At 39.2% G+C, this 16,661-nt stretch overlaps 1 protein-coding gene across 19 annotated transcripts in view; it reads right to left on the reverse strand.

The window, feature by feature from the left end:
• MAGI2 (membrane associated guanylate kinase, WW and PDZ domain containing 2) overlaps positions 1 to 16,661 on the reverse strand; it is a 1,472,356-nt gene extending 1,455,695 nt beyond the window's left edge. For all 19 annotated transcript variants that reach the window (XM_086397095.1, XM_086397093.1, XM_086397091.1 and 16 more), the window contains exon 1: positions 15,915 to 16,661. In XM_086397095.1, coding sequence (XP_086253221.1) covers positions 15,915 to 16,215 — 301 coding nt within the window. In that variant the 5' untranslated portion in view covers positions 16,216 to 16,661. The remainder of the gene's footprint in view (positions 1 to 15,914) is intronic.

The raw sequence follows: 16,661 nt of genomic DNA on the forward strand, positions 1-16,661 counted from the left end.
ATCTTTCAGTGTCCTATCTTTTTGCCTTTTTATACTTTTCATGGGGTTCTCAAGGCAAGAATACTGAAGTGGTGTACCATTCCCTTATCCAGTGAACCACATTTTCTCAGAACTTTCCACCATGACCCATCCATCTTGGGTGGCCCTACACAGCATGTCTCATGGTTTCATTGAACTAGACAAGGCTGTGGTCCATGTGATCAGCAAAAACAAGACCAGGAGTTGACTATGGCTCAGATTATGAACTCCTTATTCCAAATACATACTTAAACTGAAGAAACTAGGGAAAACCACTAGATCATTCAGGTATGACCTAAATCAAATCTCTTATGATTATACAGTGGAAGTGACAAGTAGATTCAAGGGATTAGATCTGATAGACAGATTGCCTGAAGAATTATGGACAGAAGTTTGTGACATTGTATAGGAGGCACTGATCAAGACCATCCCCAAGAAAAAGAAATGCAAAAAAAAGCAAAATGGTTGTCTAAGGAGGCCTTAAAAATAGCTGAGAAAAGAACAAAAGCTAAAGGCAAGAGAAAAGGAAAGATATACCCATCTGAATGCAGAGTTCCAAAGAATAGCAAAGAGAGATAACAAAGCCTTCCTCAGTGATCAGCGCAAAGAAACAGAGGAAAATGATAGAATGGGAAAGACTAGAGATCTCTTCAAGACAATTAGAGATACCAAGGGAACAGGACAGAAATGGTATGGATCTAACAGAAGCAGAAGATATTAAGAGGTGGCAAGAATATACAGAAAATCTATACAAAGAAAATCTTCATGACCCAGATAACCATGATGGTGTGATCACTCACCTAGAGCCAGACATCCTGGAATGCAGAGTCCAGTGGGCCTTAGGAAGCATCACTATGAACAAAGCTAGTGGAGGTGATGGAATTCCAGTTGAGCTATTTCAAATCCTAAAAGATGATTCTGTGAAGGTGCTGCACTCAATATGCCAGCACATTTGGAAAACTCAGCAGTGGCCACAGGACTGCAAAAGGTCAGTTTTCATTCCAATCCCAAACAAAGTCAATACCAAAGAATACTCAAATTACCATACAATTGCACTCATCTCACATGCTAGCAAAGTAATGTTCAAAATCCTCCAAGCCAGGCTTCAACCTTACGTGAGCCTTGAACATCCAGATGTTCAAGCTGGATTTATAAAAGGCAGAAGAACCAGAGATCAAATTGTGAAAAAGCAAGAGAGTTCCAGAAAAACATCTATTTCTGCTTTACTGACTATGCCAAAGCCTTTGACTGTGTGGATCACAACAAACTGTGGAAAATTCTTAAAAAACTGGGACTACCACAGCACCTGCCTCCTGAGAAATCTGTATGCAGGTCAAGAAGCAACAGTTAGAACTGTAACCACAGACTGGTTCCAAAGAGGAAAAGGAGTACATCAAGGCTGTATATAGTCACCCTGCTTATTTAACTTATACGCAGGGTACATCATGAGAAATTCTGGGCTGGATGAAGCACAAGCTGGAATCAAGATTGCCAGGAGAAATATCAATAACCTCAGGTAGGCAGATGATACCACGCTTATGGCAGAAAGCGAAGAGGAACTAAAGAGCCTCTTGATGAAAGTGAAAGAAGAGAGTGAAAAAGTTGGCTTAAAGCTCAACATTCAGAAAACGAAGATCATGGCATCTGGTCCCATCACTTCATGGCAAATAGATTGGGAAACAATGGAAACAGTGACAGACTTTATTTTGGGGGGCCCCAAAATCACTGCAGATAGTGACTGCAGCCATGAAAATTAAAAGACACTTGCTCTTTGGAAGAAAAGTTATGACTAACCTAGACAGCATATTCAAAAGCAGAGACATTACTTTGTCAACCAAGGTTCATCTAATCAAGGCTATGGTTTTTCCAGTAGTCATGTAGGGATTGAGAGTTGGACTATAAAGAAAGCTGAATGCCGAAGAATTGATGGTTTTGAACTGTGATATTGGAGAAGACTCTTGAGAGTCCCGTGGACTGCAAGGAGATCCAACCAGTCCATTGTAAAGGAGATTAGTCCTGGGTGTTCATTGGAAGGACTGATGTTGAAGTTGAAACTCCAATACTCTGTCCACCTGATACGAAGAAGTGACTCTTTGGAAAAGACTCTGATGCTGGGAAAGATTGAAGGCAGGAGGAGAAGGGGATGACAGAGGATGAGGTGGTTGGATGGCATCACTGACTGGATGGACATGAGTTTGAGTAAGCTCCGGGAGTTGGGGATGGACAGGGAAGCCTGGCATGCCGCAGTCCATGGGTGGCAAAGAGTCGGACATGGCTGAATGACTGGACTGAACTGAAATAATAATTAGATGAATTATAGCTCTAGAAAATTGGTGTTGGAACATTTCTGATGAGTCAGTTTAGAATTATACACTACTGAATCGATGACATAGACATGTGCAAACATTATATAATTCAAAAAATATTTCTAGTTGTTTCTGGCATGCATTGGTGGGTATATTTTTGCAGTTGATTTATTTTCTCGATTATGTTCTATTTTGGATATTATTAAAAATAAATCTGTGTTCCACATAATTTACTTCCGAATATTTATAATTTTCTGTAATTTGAAACTGAGGTCCAACCAGATAAATCTTAGTGAGATAATGGAGACACACCTAGAACTTGAGTGAATTTGTGTAACAAGAATATACATCTTGGTTTATTCTCCAAATAGATTTCTGTTTCTGAAAGATGTTCAGTAATGCTTCCCAAAACAATAAAATGGGAATAAAATAGCTATTTTTATACCATTTTTTCAGTTATATCTGTCAAAAGACTTTGGTCTCAAAATAACAGAAAACCCAGTCCAAATGGTTCAACATATCTTATGTACTCTTAGTTCAATAACAGTAAGTCTTAAGAAAGGACTAGTCTGGGCTCATTATTTTAGCAGATCATCACTCAGTTCAGATTGTCACTCAGTTCGGCCATTCTCCACCTTTGGTCTTTCTCCTCAAGATCACAAGATGGCTCCAGTGGCTCCAGGTATCACCTCCATATATAGCAACTTTCATAGAAAAATGAATATATTTGTCCTGGATCTTATTTCTGAGAAACTAAAAAGTTTCTCAGAAAGTCCACAAAGGGGTTCTACTTTACTTTTCATTACTTAGAACTGGGTTATAAGCCATTTCCTAAAGCAGTCACTGGCAAAGAGACGGAATTACCATGTTTGATTTAGACTACTTTAAATTCATCCCCTTGGGATAAAGCTGACATAATACAAAGCATGTGGCACAGCATCACACCAGTGTGTAGATCGTTGAATAAAACTGGCATTCTGTTCAGTAAGGAATGAGAGGATGGGAAAAGAAGAAATGCATCCCAGGTAGACAATCAACAATGTCTCTAATACCTCTGTGACTTTCTAAAGTCTATCTGAAAACATACTCAACAGAAGCAAAACTACTCAATGCTAAAAGTCAATTTCCCCAAAGATAAAGGGTCTTATGATGCTCTTAATACTAGACAGTGAAGAATATCCAATTAATTTTGATACAAGAATATAAAAGGATACTTTTTTGATTCACAGTAGTATGTTAGCACACTGCTTGGGCTATCAAAGACATTATAAATTTTAAACAGTTTTTAGTAAAGCTTATGGTATACGTACATTTCACAAATTCATATATATCCACTCCAAAGCAAATTAATTTGCCATAAAGAAAATAGATTTAAATTAAAACCTCAATGTAATTCAAAATATCATATTCTCCATTTCATGACAAAATCCTTTGCTGCTGCTGCTGCTGCTGCTAAATCATTTTAGTCGTGTCCAACTCTGTGCGACCCCATAGACGGCAACTCACCAGGCTCCCCCGTCCCTGGGATTCTCCAGGCAAGAACACTGGAGTGGGTTGCCATTTCCTTCTCCCATGCATGAAAGTGAAAAGTGAAAGTGAAGTCCCTCTGTCGTGTCCAACTCTTAGCGACCCCATGGACTGCAGCCCACCAGGCTCCTCGGTCCATGGGATTTTCCAGGCAAGAGTACTGGAGTGGGGTGCCATTGCCTTCTCCGGACAAAACCCTTTAGGGCTGAATTAAGCTTGGTTTTTCTTGACATTTTCAAATTCTCCATAAAGCAACATTAGTACCTCTATAAGTGATTAATTCTTTAGAATTATAATATATCAAATACTCATTGGGCTTCCCTTGTGGCTCAGCTGGTAAAGAATTCGCCTGCAATGTGGAAGACCTGGGTTCGATCCCTGGATTGGGAAGATCTCCTAGAGAAGGGAAAGGTTGCCCACTTCAGTATTCTGGCCTGGAGAATTCCACAGACTGTACAGTCCATGGGGTCACAAAGAGTTAGACACGACTAAGAAACTTTCACATATACTCACAGCATGTTGGATTCAATCCTCTCATTTTTTCTGAGACATCTAAACCAGTGCAATTTAAACTACTCTGTAAATATGTTATCAAATTCATAAATAAGCATGCTCCTTATCTCTGCCCCTTCTTTACATTACATTATATTACATTAACATTAGGACATTATCTTAGGCATCCTAGCCCACCAACCACTTGGTGATATAAATAAAAATGACTAAAATCCAAACTACTAAACTATTATCATTTCTTAACAACTAATATATATGAAATACAGAAATCGTCTGGGCACTCAATGTCATTATGTCTTTTAGGTCTCTCATTATCATAGTTAATAAGGGTTTAAAAATACCAATCATAGTTGAAAATTTACGAGTGCCTGTGCAAGCTTTTCCTGGAGAAGGCAATGGCACCCCACTCCAGTACTCTTGCCTGGAAAATCCCATGGGCAGAGGAGCCTGGTAGGCTGCAGTCCATGGGGTCGCTAAGAGTTGGACACGACTGAACGACTTCACTTTCACTTTTCACTTTCATGCATTGGAGAAGGAAATGGCAACCCACTCCAGTGTTCTTGCCTGGAGAATCCCAGGGACGGGGGAGCCTGGTAGGCTGTCGTCTATGGGGTCGCACAGAGTCAGACACAACTGAAGCGACTTAGCAGCAGCAGCAGCAGTGCAAGCTAGATTTGTCACACATGGAATAATGTTATGTAACTCTTTCACTAAAATCAGACTGTCCTCTTACATGTATAAATGCCATTCCAGGACTATCAATTTAAAAATTGGCACTGACAGACTTCCCCAGCAGTCAGTGGTTGAGACTCCTCACTTCCACTGTAACAGGTTTGATTCCTGGTTAGGGAACTAGGATCCCACATGCTGCATGGCCTGGCCAAAAAATAACTTTTAAAAACTGGCATTGAACTTTGCTGTTTGAAAAATGTGTGTGTGTGTGCGTGTGTGTGTGTGTGTGCATTCATACACATGTGTGGGTGTGTTTCATGACGCAAAGAAGCAGAACTGACAAATTTGCTATTCACTACAGTGACTCTCCCACAATGAACTGAAGAAAAGGAAAGCAAAGGTACTTCCAACCAAAGAGGAAAATGAGATGATATTAGAGATAATGTTTCAGAAGAAATACTAAGAGGGAAGATTTTAGATGGGTAAGAGCATCTTTGATAACATTCCTGTTCTTCCAGAGAGGAATTGACTTCTTTCTATCTACTTAGACCTCAGTCCTAATAAAATGGTCATCCACTAAGTACATGAGTTGCCAAGAGGCAAGATTACATTTATTCATGATCAGGGTGGTTTTGGAAATAAGCCACAATTTTTGTGATCCTTTGAGTCTTGTTACTTATTTAATAGAATACTTTTTTCATGTAAGGTCCTGTAAATCTGAGGTGCACAGAACATGTTACTTTGATACATTTATATGTTTGTAATATGTTGCCAATGTAATGATATTTATCACATTATATAATAAAAGATTACTGTCTCTATTAATGCTTGTCATTTTTTTGAAGAAAGTGTGTAGTAAAGAGTTGCTTTAACATCCTTATAGCACAGACTGCAAAGAAAGACAAAGTGGTTTCAACTGTGGGCTGATCAGAATGCTTCACAGATGCAAAATTGGACATTTCATATCTCTGAAACTTGCTTATGCTTGCAATCCAGCTACTCAGATTTTGACAAGTTTAGAGTATGTGCTAGATAAATTTGTGGATTTCTACAGCACTCATTACCCTTGTATTAATATATATTCCAGCTAAGTATGTACCTTCTTGTGCACAGTGATACAAAATACTAGGATAAGCACCACTGCTCACACATAAAATGAAAAATAAGTATTAAAATACATATATAATTGGTTTTTGCACATAACATTTTCACTTAGACATTCTCTATGATCTATTAAGTGACAATGTAAAGTGCAAACAGCCTCTATGCTACCTTTAATCCATGACAATATAAATAAGTCATTGCAACAAGTGAAAGAGGAGAGTGAAAAAGTTGGCTTAAAGTTCAACATTCAGAAAACGAAGATCATGGCATCTGGTCCCATCACTTCATGGGAAATAGATGGGGAAACAGTGGAAACAATGTCAGACTTTATTTTTGGGGGCTCCAAAATCACTGCAGATGGTGACTGCAGCCATGAAATTAAAAGACGCTTACTCCTTGGAAGGAAAGTCATGACCAACCTAGATAGCATATTCAAAAGCAGAGACATTACTTTGCCAACAAAGGTCCATCTAGTCAAGGCTATGGTTTTTCCAGTAGTCATGTATGGAGGTGAGAGTTAGACTGTGAAGAAAGCTGAGCACCGAAGAATTGATGCTTTTGAACTGTGGTGTCAGAGAAGACTCTTGAGAGTCCCATGGATTGCAGGGAGATCCAACCAGTCCATTCTGAAGGAGATCAGCCCTGAGATTTCTTTGGAAGGAATGATGCTAAAGCTGAAACTCCAGTACTTTGGCCACCTCATGCAAAGAGTTGACTCATTGGAAAAGACTCTGATGCTGAGAGGGATTGGGGGCAGGAGGAAAAGGGGATGACAGAGGATGAGCTGGCTGGATGGCATCACTGACTCGATGGACATGAGTTGGTGATGGACAGGGAGGCCTGGCGTGCTGGGATTCATGAGGTCGCAAAGAGTCGGACACGACTGAGCGACTGAACTGAACTGAACTGAACATCTGGGAAGCTCATGTGTATTTTCCGTGGGGGGTGGCTGGGACTATGCTGAGTCTTTGTAGCTGTGAAGGCTTTCTTTAGTTGCAGTGAGTGGGCTTTTCAATGCAGTGGCTTCTCTTGCTGTGGAGCACAGGCTCTAGGGCCATGGGCTTTAGTAGTTAAAGCTCCCAGGCTCTAGAGCACAGGCTCAGCAGTCGTGGCATACAGGCTTAGCTGCTCCACAGCATGTGGGATCTACCTGCACCAGGGGTTGAACCTGTGTCTCCTGCATTAGCACGTGGATTCTTTATGCCTAAGCCACCAGGGAAGCCCAAGAGCTCATGTTTTGAGAAATGTTTTAAAACACAATGTAATGTGAAAATAGATAAATAAAATATACATTCTTTATTAAACAGATTTGCTTCTTCCCATTTCATTTCACAGTAAATCAATAAAACCCATGGCTGATTCCACTTGTTTTACTTAGTATGAACAGAATGCTAGATATTTAATTTATATTCAGTCAAAACTTTGATATAGTTCCATGTATTTTGGCATCTAGTATTACTGCTAAAAGTCTAGAAAGCTTATTATCTTAGCGATTAAAAAAAAAAAAAAACTGAATGAGGCTTGAAACATCTGATCCAATTCTGAGAACATAAAGAAATACTATATTGTAAAAAAAAAATAGGAATTACCGTGTGATACAGTATTATTAACTAAAGTACAGATTTTGTTCAAATTTCACAAAATTTTATGCTAGTGGCCATTATTTGTTTTCATACCTTATTTTCAAGATTCCACATTGTATGTAGTTGCATTAAGCAGCTTCACCTGCATGCAACAAATTCTGTTAAATTCTCTTTTCATTTTTATTGTCACAAATATTTTCTAATTTTCCTTGTTAAGGCTTGTTAGATATTCCTATCATTTAAAAGTGGATGTTTAATTTCCAAATGCATGCGATTTGTAAAGTATCCTCGATATTAATTTCTCATTCTGATATAATTTCTCATTTAAATACTTTCTTCTCTGCTTCCCATCTGTGTTTTTTTTAGCCTTCTAACTTTATTGAGGCTTTCAATGGCTAGTCAAAGATTTCTTTTGATAAATGTCACATTGCACTTGAAAATATGTAGATTATTTTCAAATGTCTTTTGATATTGATTTCTAACATAATTCCACAGTGATAAGAGAACAAACTGTATGGTTGCAATACCTTTAGACCATGAAATTTTTGCACCTTGTTTTATGTCCCTGAATATGTTCCAATGTCTCCAAGTTTATAGTCTATGGGAACCTGAATAGAATTTGTATCTCACTGTTGTGTGAAAATTGTATAAATCTTAATTATATTGTATTGGTTCATGATGATTTTTAGTTTTACTATACCCTTCTACTTTTCCATATATTCATTCTATTAATTTTTGAGAGTTTAATATTGAAATTACAAACAAAATATCTTAATTTATCTACTTAAAAGATAATTGTAATATATAGCAGAACTATGAGACTTCCCTGGTGGCACAGCAGTAAAGAATTCGCCAAAAAATCAGGAGTCACAGGAGATGTTGGTTCGATCCCTGGGTCAGGAAGATCCCCTGGAGGAGGCCATGGCAACCTACTCCAGTATTCTTGCCTGGAGAATCCCATGGACAGAGGAGCATGGTTGACTATAGTCCATGGGGTCACAAAAAGTCAGACCTGACTGAAGAGACTTGGCACACATACATGCATAGAGGAACTATATGTAACTTTCCAATTTCCAAGTCTCCTGTAAATGTGTTATCATACTTTCATAATTTGAAAAATAAAAAAAAGAGAAAAAAGTAAAACCCATGGCTATTTATAGAAAAATCTCTGATTTCATATGCATGAGTTTCACTAAACTCAGTTAAAAGGTTCAAATAATTATTCCATAAATTTTATCATCAGAGAAATCAATATCTTCAAAATATCTTTTACTTCACACTATAAAGATTTAATCTTTCTTCTGTCACATATTCATTTGCAGCCATTATTGAATACATGACAACTGCCATGATTTTAAAAGTGAAAAAACATGTTTAGGTAAACCAAAATAACTGAAAATAACACAAAGACTGACATGGATTCATGTAACAATTACAGGGAAAAATGTTTCCTAAGGTAAAACAAGCCATAAAATTATGTTAAGTTGAACAAAATCTAATCACTCACTTAAAATATGCATTCATCATCCTCCTTTATCTTTGAAAATAGATGCACTGGACGTATCTGAGTTAATATTCAATCAGTTGTCAAAAAAAGGAAATGTTTTTCCTGTTACTTCTAGACTATCCAAAGCAGACACTATTGTTTATTAAATTTAAAACAAATTTCTAAAGCTTAAGTTAAAATTTTTGATTAATATTTTTTAAAATTAATTAAAAATTAATTTCCAGAGTCTTTTTTAATGGAGTTTGTAACATATCAATGAAATGTAATAACAGAAGCAATTATCAACTTCCTATAAGAATATGACCATTTTGAGTTTTAAGCAGATCATATCCCTATGCAAGCCTATGTAAAATCAGTAATTATGAAACCATTACTAACTTATCTATACAACAGAAATTATAATTTACTTTTATTAGAGAAATATTGTATCCGTCCTTCCTGTAAACAAAAGAGAGGGAGCTGGGACTGGAATGGGATAATCAATCACAATACTAAGAAAGTTGCAAGACCCTATTCCATGCTTTTCATAATAATCAGACTGTTGTTTAGAAATACTTTTAAAAATTAATATTGGACACTGGACCAGCAAGGTAAATGTTCTTATTGAATTCTAAGATGGGATTAAGTCAGCTTAAACGCTAAAATCACTTATTTTAGCTGATGGTAGATATACTATTGGTTGCTTCATCTTGAAACTGTTAATATAAAGAATCATTCGTATTGAGCTGCTGACATGCTCACAAATGCAAAGTAAACTTTTAGCTGACTTTTGATGTATTTTTCTTTATTTTACATGGTTGACTATGAACACATAGGAAATAATTCTGGGTTTTTTTTTTTTTTTGCTCTTCTTTATGAGGTTGTGATTTCTAGCTAAGAAATAAAAGTTCTGCCTTAAAACATGATACTTGTATTTAACTCTAGTCACATGTAAGAAGTATAAACTAAATTCCTAAGCTTAAATTAGTGAATTCTAATAGGATTTCTATGCTTGTCAAGCCTAGAGTAAATGATTCAATAAGATATGGGGACAAAGGGAATAAATTATTGAGTGAAAATAAACTATGGCTAGAGCATAAAATAAATATAAAATATCTTTACACATAAAGGTGGCATCAGTGAGAGTTATTTTTAAAAGATGAAAATATATTCCATTCCATTTAATGGCAATACTCTTCACATTAATGCTTTTCAAAGATTTACTTCACTCTATGCTGCTGCTGCTGCTGCTAAGTCACTTCAGTCGTGTCCGACTCTGTGCGACCCCAGAGACGACAGCCCACCAGACTTCCTCGCCCCCTGGGATTCTCCAGGCAAGAACACTGGAGTGGGTTGCCATTTCCTTCTCCAATGCATGAAAGTGAAAAGTGAAAGTGAAGTCATTCAGTCATGCCCGACTCTTAGTGACCCCATGGACTGCAGCCTACCAGGCTCCTCTGTCCATGGATTTTCCAGGCAAGAGTACTGGAGTGGGGTGCCATTGCCTTCTCTGACTTCACTCTATAGAAAAACTTTAAGACTACTACTTGCAAATTACTCATACTACTTATTAGTCAATCATTTTCTATTTCTCAGTTAGTCTTCAATTAAGTGTAAAATCCTTTGAAAGTTAAAAACATTTCATGTCACTAGCTCAAAATGACCAACATGTTTGGAAAGACATTTACGAACACTTACATAATGCTTATTATCTGCCAGACACTACATCATTTAAATACATACCTCATTTAATATTCTCAAGATACTATTACTACCCTGGGCTAGATAACTTGTTTATATTGCCAATACCAAGTGGCATACTCGGGATTCAAACCCAGACAATCTATTTGGGAGACTACATTTAAAGGCTACTCTATCACAATTCTTCAGAGAAATGATTCATCCAGGGACTGCTATGCATTTGAAAGCCATTGTTTAAAATACAAGCAGTCAGGGTTGTTCAATGTGAAAACTTTTTGCTCACTATGAGAGTGAATGTGTGGATTTCAAGCAGCTAAAAAGTGAGCATAAGAAATATGGGAAAAGATTGCACCATATAAATGTTAAGTATAGAAATGTGCTTAGTGCTTAGTCGCTTTGCACAGTTGTGTCTGACTCTCTGCGGCCGTATGGACTGTAGCCCACCAGGCTCCTCTGTCTACACGGAATTTTTCCAGGCAAGAATACTGGAGTGGGTTGCCATGCCCTCCTCCAGGGGATCTTCCCTACCCAGGGACTGAAGGGAGTCTCTGAGTCTCTCTTGTCTCCTGCATTAGCAGGCGGATTCTTTACCACTAGCACCACCTGGGAAGCCCTTAAGAGTAGAAAAGGTGTTTCACCTCAAAAGTAATCAAACATGACAAAAAAGCACACAGTCATATTTAACTTTCAACATCATACTATCTAAATTTTGTACATTAAAAAATATATTGAAAACTATAGTAGTATCCCCATAAATTATGCCCAAAGATAACTCATTCACCTTGTCCTAAAATTTAAAGATACTTTATCCTAAAATAATTAACTGATCAAATTGCTTAAATAATTCAATAAATTCACATACTTAGTTTTCTATGGAGGAAAATGAATCTTGGAGAAATTTTGACACAATTTGTTTTCAGCTTTTCAAATAAAGGAAGCACAGAGGTTTAACTCTATGATACTAGCTTGAAGTCAGTCAAAAAGAAGCATGACTCTTAATAATTGTGGATCTACTTTCCTTTGAAGGTGTCTCTGAAAGGAGCAATAGGAGAGAGAGCAATGTACATCTTCTCTAGAACTGAATTTCAAAGGCTTTATTTGGCCCTTCTTCTACATAGGAAAATTTAGAAAACTTTTTGCCTTTTATTTTCCATTGTGAGATCCTAAAGGGGAAAATAAGTTCAGGCTATGCAGGTCCCCATGTGGTTTTAGATGCAGTAGCAAGGAATGTAGGACACAAAGGTCTATATAATTGCCTGCAGTGAACATTAGTGCAAATTTTAAAAGAAAAAAAAGAAAAACCTTTAGCACTTCAGTACAGATCTCAAAATCACTCAAGAAACTTCCTTCAACTTCATCCACTGCATTAATGAGATCACAGAAAAGAACAACTAGTTTAGAATTAAATGTTTTGGTGATAAAAATGTATTATTATAATCTAAAAAGCCATAATTTATAAAAAATAATAGGATATGAAAATAAATGGTATTTTTCATATATGACTCATCACTGTGTGAATTAAAAGCAGTTTAAATTTAAAAAGGAATATCTTAAATTTAAATGGTTTTCAAAAATGGCTTAAAAAACATTTAAATTTTTGTAGAAAAATTACATCTATTTGTTTATTGCGTCTTAAAATTCTGGTAGTTTACCTTCTTTTAAAATTATGATAATTTCATCTTAAAACAACTGTAAAGGAAAACTGGCCAAACATGTAAATAAAAATTGATTAAAAAATGCAATTTTATATGGTGCACTTTTTAATAAACACTCTTGTTATGCAAATTTCTCCTTTTCTTTGCAAAATCTGCCTTAGTTTACCTGATTATGTATGTAGTTTCTATATAATATGCAGTGTTGAATATTCAAAAATCAGCTATTAATATTTTAAATAACAACTGCTAAACAAACCATGTTTAAGTTTTTCAATTATGCTAGTTTATTGGATCTCTAGAAATAAAACTACAGAGCCAAGAATTTCTATGTATTTTTCCCGCCCGTGAAATCGGTAATGAAACCCAAGACACATGACACTATATCTAAAGTTCTGAAAATTTCACTTTACTTACATTGATAAAGTAAACCTATCTATTATTTGACAAGGGAAAGAAATATTTCGTCGTGGGAATAGCATATGAATCACCACACATGGAAGAATATAAAAGAGGACTATATTTTCCACAAAAGCTAAAAGAAGCAATTATTTTTGTTTCTTGGTCAATAGAGATTCAGAAGGTGAATCAGGTTCCTGTGGGGGTTCTGTGAATATCATTATAAGCATCAATCATCAATGACCCAGTGAAGTCCAGAACTAAAGGTTAGTACAGAATGAAAAGAAATTTTCTCTAAATATATCACATTCAGTCATACTTGACTCTTTGCGACCCCACAGACTATACAGTCCATGGAATTCTCCAGGCCAAAATACTGGAGTGGGTAGCCTTTTCCTTCTCCAGGAGATCTTCCCAACTCAGGGATCAAACCCAGGTCTCCCGCATTGCAGGCGGATTCCTTACCAGTTGAGCCACCAGGGAAGCCCAAGGATACTGGAATGGGTAGCCTACCCCTTCTCCAGTGGATCTTCCCCACCCAGGAATTGAAGGGTCTCCTGCATTGCAGGTGGGTTCTTTACCAATTGAGCTACCAGAGAACCCCAAATATATCACATTATATGTCTATACTCCATGAGTTCTAAAAACTATAATCTTCTAAATAAAACTTAACATAGACGTTGAATATCTGAGACTGTCTTGGATCAATTCATGGAAGGGTTTACATGAGATCTAGTCCAGGTACCCATCTTACATAGGAATCCATGGCATGCGGTCACTGGCCTCTATAAACAATCACAATTATGGGAGCTAATGAGTTCACAGTATAGTTCACAAATTTTTTTAAAGCTCTGTTAAAATCATCTGAATATAAGTAAAATGCTTCATCCTTTAAAAATTTCCACAGATTTGTCTTATTTTTGCCCTAAAGCATAATCACAGGATAGTACTTAATGATAGCTTTCATGCCTTCATTTTTCCAAGTAAAAGTCTTTCCACTGGATTTTATAGAATAGATTGACAATACCCCCAAAATCTCCCTTTCTTTCTTTCCTAGCTGCTGAAGCAACAGCCTGTGAAGGTCCATCTCAAAATAGTGTGCTCAGAATGAGTACATTAAAATGTGGTCATAATTACAAACTACAGTAGGATAAACACTTCACTCATTAGGCTACAATCATTAGTCCAATTTATTAATAACAATATCTTAAAGTTGGCAGCCATTTTCCACTACAAATACCAACCTTGTCAACAAAACTATGGTCATTAATTGTGACATAGACTTCTGGATTCAAAACCAGAACTTCACATTTATACCCATTACTATAAAATAGTATCATGACATCAAATATGCTAACATTAATGCCTATATTCGAACCTCTGGTATGTCATCTTGGAAAACAGTAAGATACTCTATTTGCCTTCCTACCAAACACATTCTTCAGGTTCATACCATATTTAACTCTGTAGTTAAAGAAGTCAATGTTCACATTAGCCTATCTCAAGTCATCAGTCACTAACACTCAAGAATCCCCAACTAAAACTCTTTTGTATGGCAATTTACATTTAAGAAATTTTGCCTGAGGTTTCATTTTTCACTGACTTTTAAAACTGGTTTATAGACAAGAATATCTCCCTAAGAGTGTTTCATACCTCCCCAAGAGTGTTTCTTGATAGTAGAGCATGCAGTGAGAATAAGTGGTTGTTCAAAATGCAGGCAATGACATGCTCAATTCCATCTTTGAATCCGAACAATGTGTCACCAACAACGAATCTTTCGATTTGTGACACATATACGTACATGTCACACAGGACTGTGAATGTGAGCTACAAAATGTATGCAATCCCTTGTGGAAAATGAAGATACACTATTTTATTCCAGCTAAAGTTGTCCTCTTTCCAAGAAACTTTTATCTCTCTTCCCTACTTCAGGACCAGCATTTTCCTTCAGGCAAAGACAGTTGCGAGAATTCTGCAAGATCCCATCACAGCCTTCAGCGGAGGCTCATCTAAACCAGGTTGGAGCTGACCGGATCCTCAGTCGAAACCAGAAGGCTTTTTCACCCAGTTCCTCCTTAGAAACACGCCCCCCGCCCCCCTCTGCCCAAATCCGAAGCCAGAGGGGAGTCCGACCACAGAGAACTTCCACTCATGAAGACAACCCCATAGTAAAGAACATTCCGGTAACCACGTCAATCCTCCGACCTCCAACTCTAGAACCCGCAGCTAGCGCCGCGCCTGCCTCGCAAGCCGCCTCCCGCGGGCCGGCTCGGGGTGAGCTCCCGAGTTAGTCAGTGCGCACGTGACGCGCGGTGCCCACATGACACGACCATGGGCGGGGGAGGGGGACAGAGGAGCGAGGCAGGGAAAAAGTTAAGGCAGACCCGTCAAAGCGCCCGAAGCAACCTGTCCCTTCCCTTCTTTGTTAATTAGTGGCTCAGGGATCCTCAAGGTGTCTTCAGTACAGCTACCAAAACGGAGGGCGCCGGTCTCCGTTTGCCCCGTCACCCTCTACTCCTCCCCGCCCTGCTGGTGATGCCGCTGCACCCTCAAGTTGCTCCTTCCTCTCTTTCCTGCCCCCTTCTTCGTTTCTGCCTTCTTTCCTTTCCTAAAAGCTCTTCATCCATTGCGGGCCATGCAGCTGACGCACATTCAATAGCCCTGGGAGCTCGTCGGCACCGCCGAGGTCAGACAAGGCCGAACACCTACCAAACGGGAGGGGGTAACTGCGCAAACAAAGTTGCACGCTGCACCGCAACCCGCCCCTCCCTCCCACTGAGCCCCCCATTCTGAGCCCCGGCAAAGCTCACTTGCTCTGCGGGTTCTCGCTCGACCTCACTCCACTGTCGCGCAACACACCCCCTTCCACACGCGAGCCCACCCTTCCATGATGCCCCGGCGCCTGGAGCGGTCCAGCCTCCTGGTAAAGCACCGAGCCAGCCGCTGCGCTTACCTTGCTTGACACACTTGAGCCGGAGGGGGTCCTTGCAGTGTTTGATCACGGCCAGCACGTCCCTGATGGTGAGCCCCGCCACGGGGGTCTCGTTCACTTCCAACAGCAGTTCCTCTGACACCAACTTGCTTCCGCTCTCATAGGCCACCTTGCCTGGCTTCACCTCTCCCAGGTAGGGGAACTGTCCATTCTCGGCGCCCCCCTTCAGTTCAAAACCCAGCTGACCCTCTGGGTTCCTGCCAATGACACTCTCATGGACTTTGCTAGTCCAGTGGCTTTTCTTTTTCAAGCTTTTGGACATGGCAGTGGGGTGAGTCGCCTCAGCTCCTGAGGGATTCCTTTGGGGTAAGGGAGTTGGTGCTGAGAGAATGAGGCTGGAGGAGCCAGGGGGCCAAGAGGTGAGAAGAGCAGACTTTGCCTTCCTCCCCTCTCTGTTCGGTGCTTTCCCTCTTCTTTGGATGGAGTGTGGTCGAGGAAGGGGGAGGATGACAGGGACGGCTGGGCAGAGGTAGGAGAGCTTGGGTGAGGTTGTGCTGTCCCTTGAATGACACTCAAGGCTGTGGCCCCGCAGCAGAGGAGAGCTGTGGTGGTGGTGGCGGCGGCGGCGGCGGCAGCGACAGCCTGAGCGAGCAGTAGCCGAGCTGGTGAGCGGGTGGAGTGGGGGTGGGGAAGGAGAGTAGGGATGCCGGGGGCCACTCCTGCGTGGTGCGAGTGGGAGCGCGCGCGCGCCTGAGTGTGTGTTGTTAG

Source organism: Bos grunniens, chromosome 4, assembly GCF_055505025.1.
Source record: "Bos grunniens cultivar Pamir isolate PY7600 chromosome 4, Bosgru_T2T1.0, whole genome shotgun sequence".
Lineage (NCBI taxonomy): Eukaryota > Metazoa > Chordata > Mammalia > Artiodactyla > Bovidae > Bos > Bos grunniens.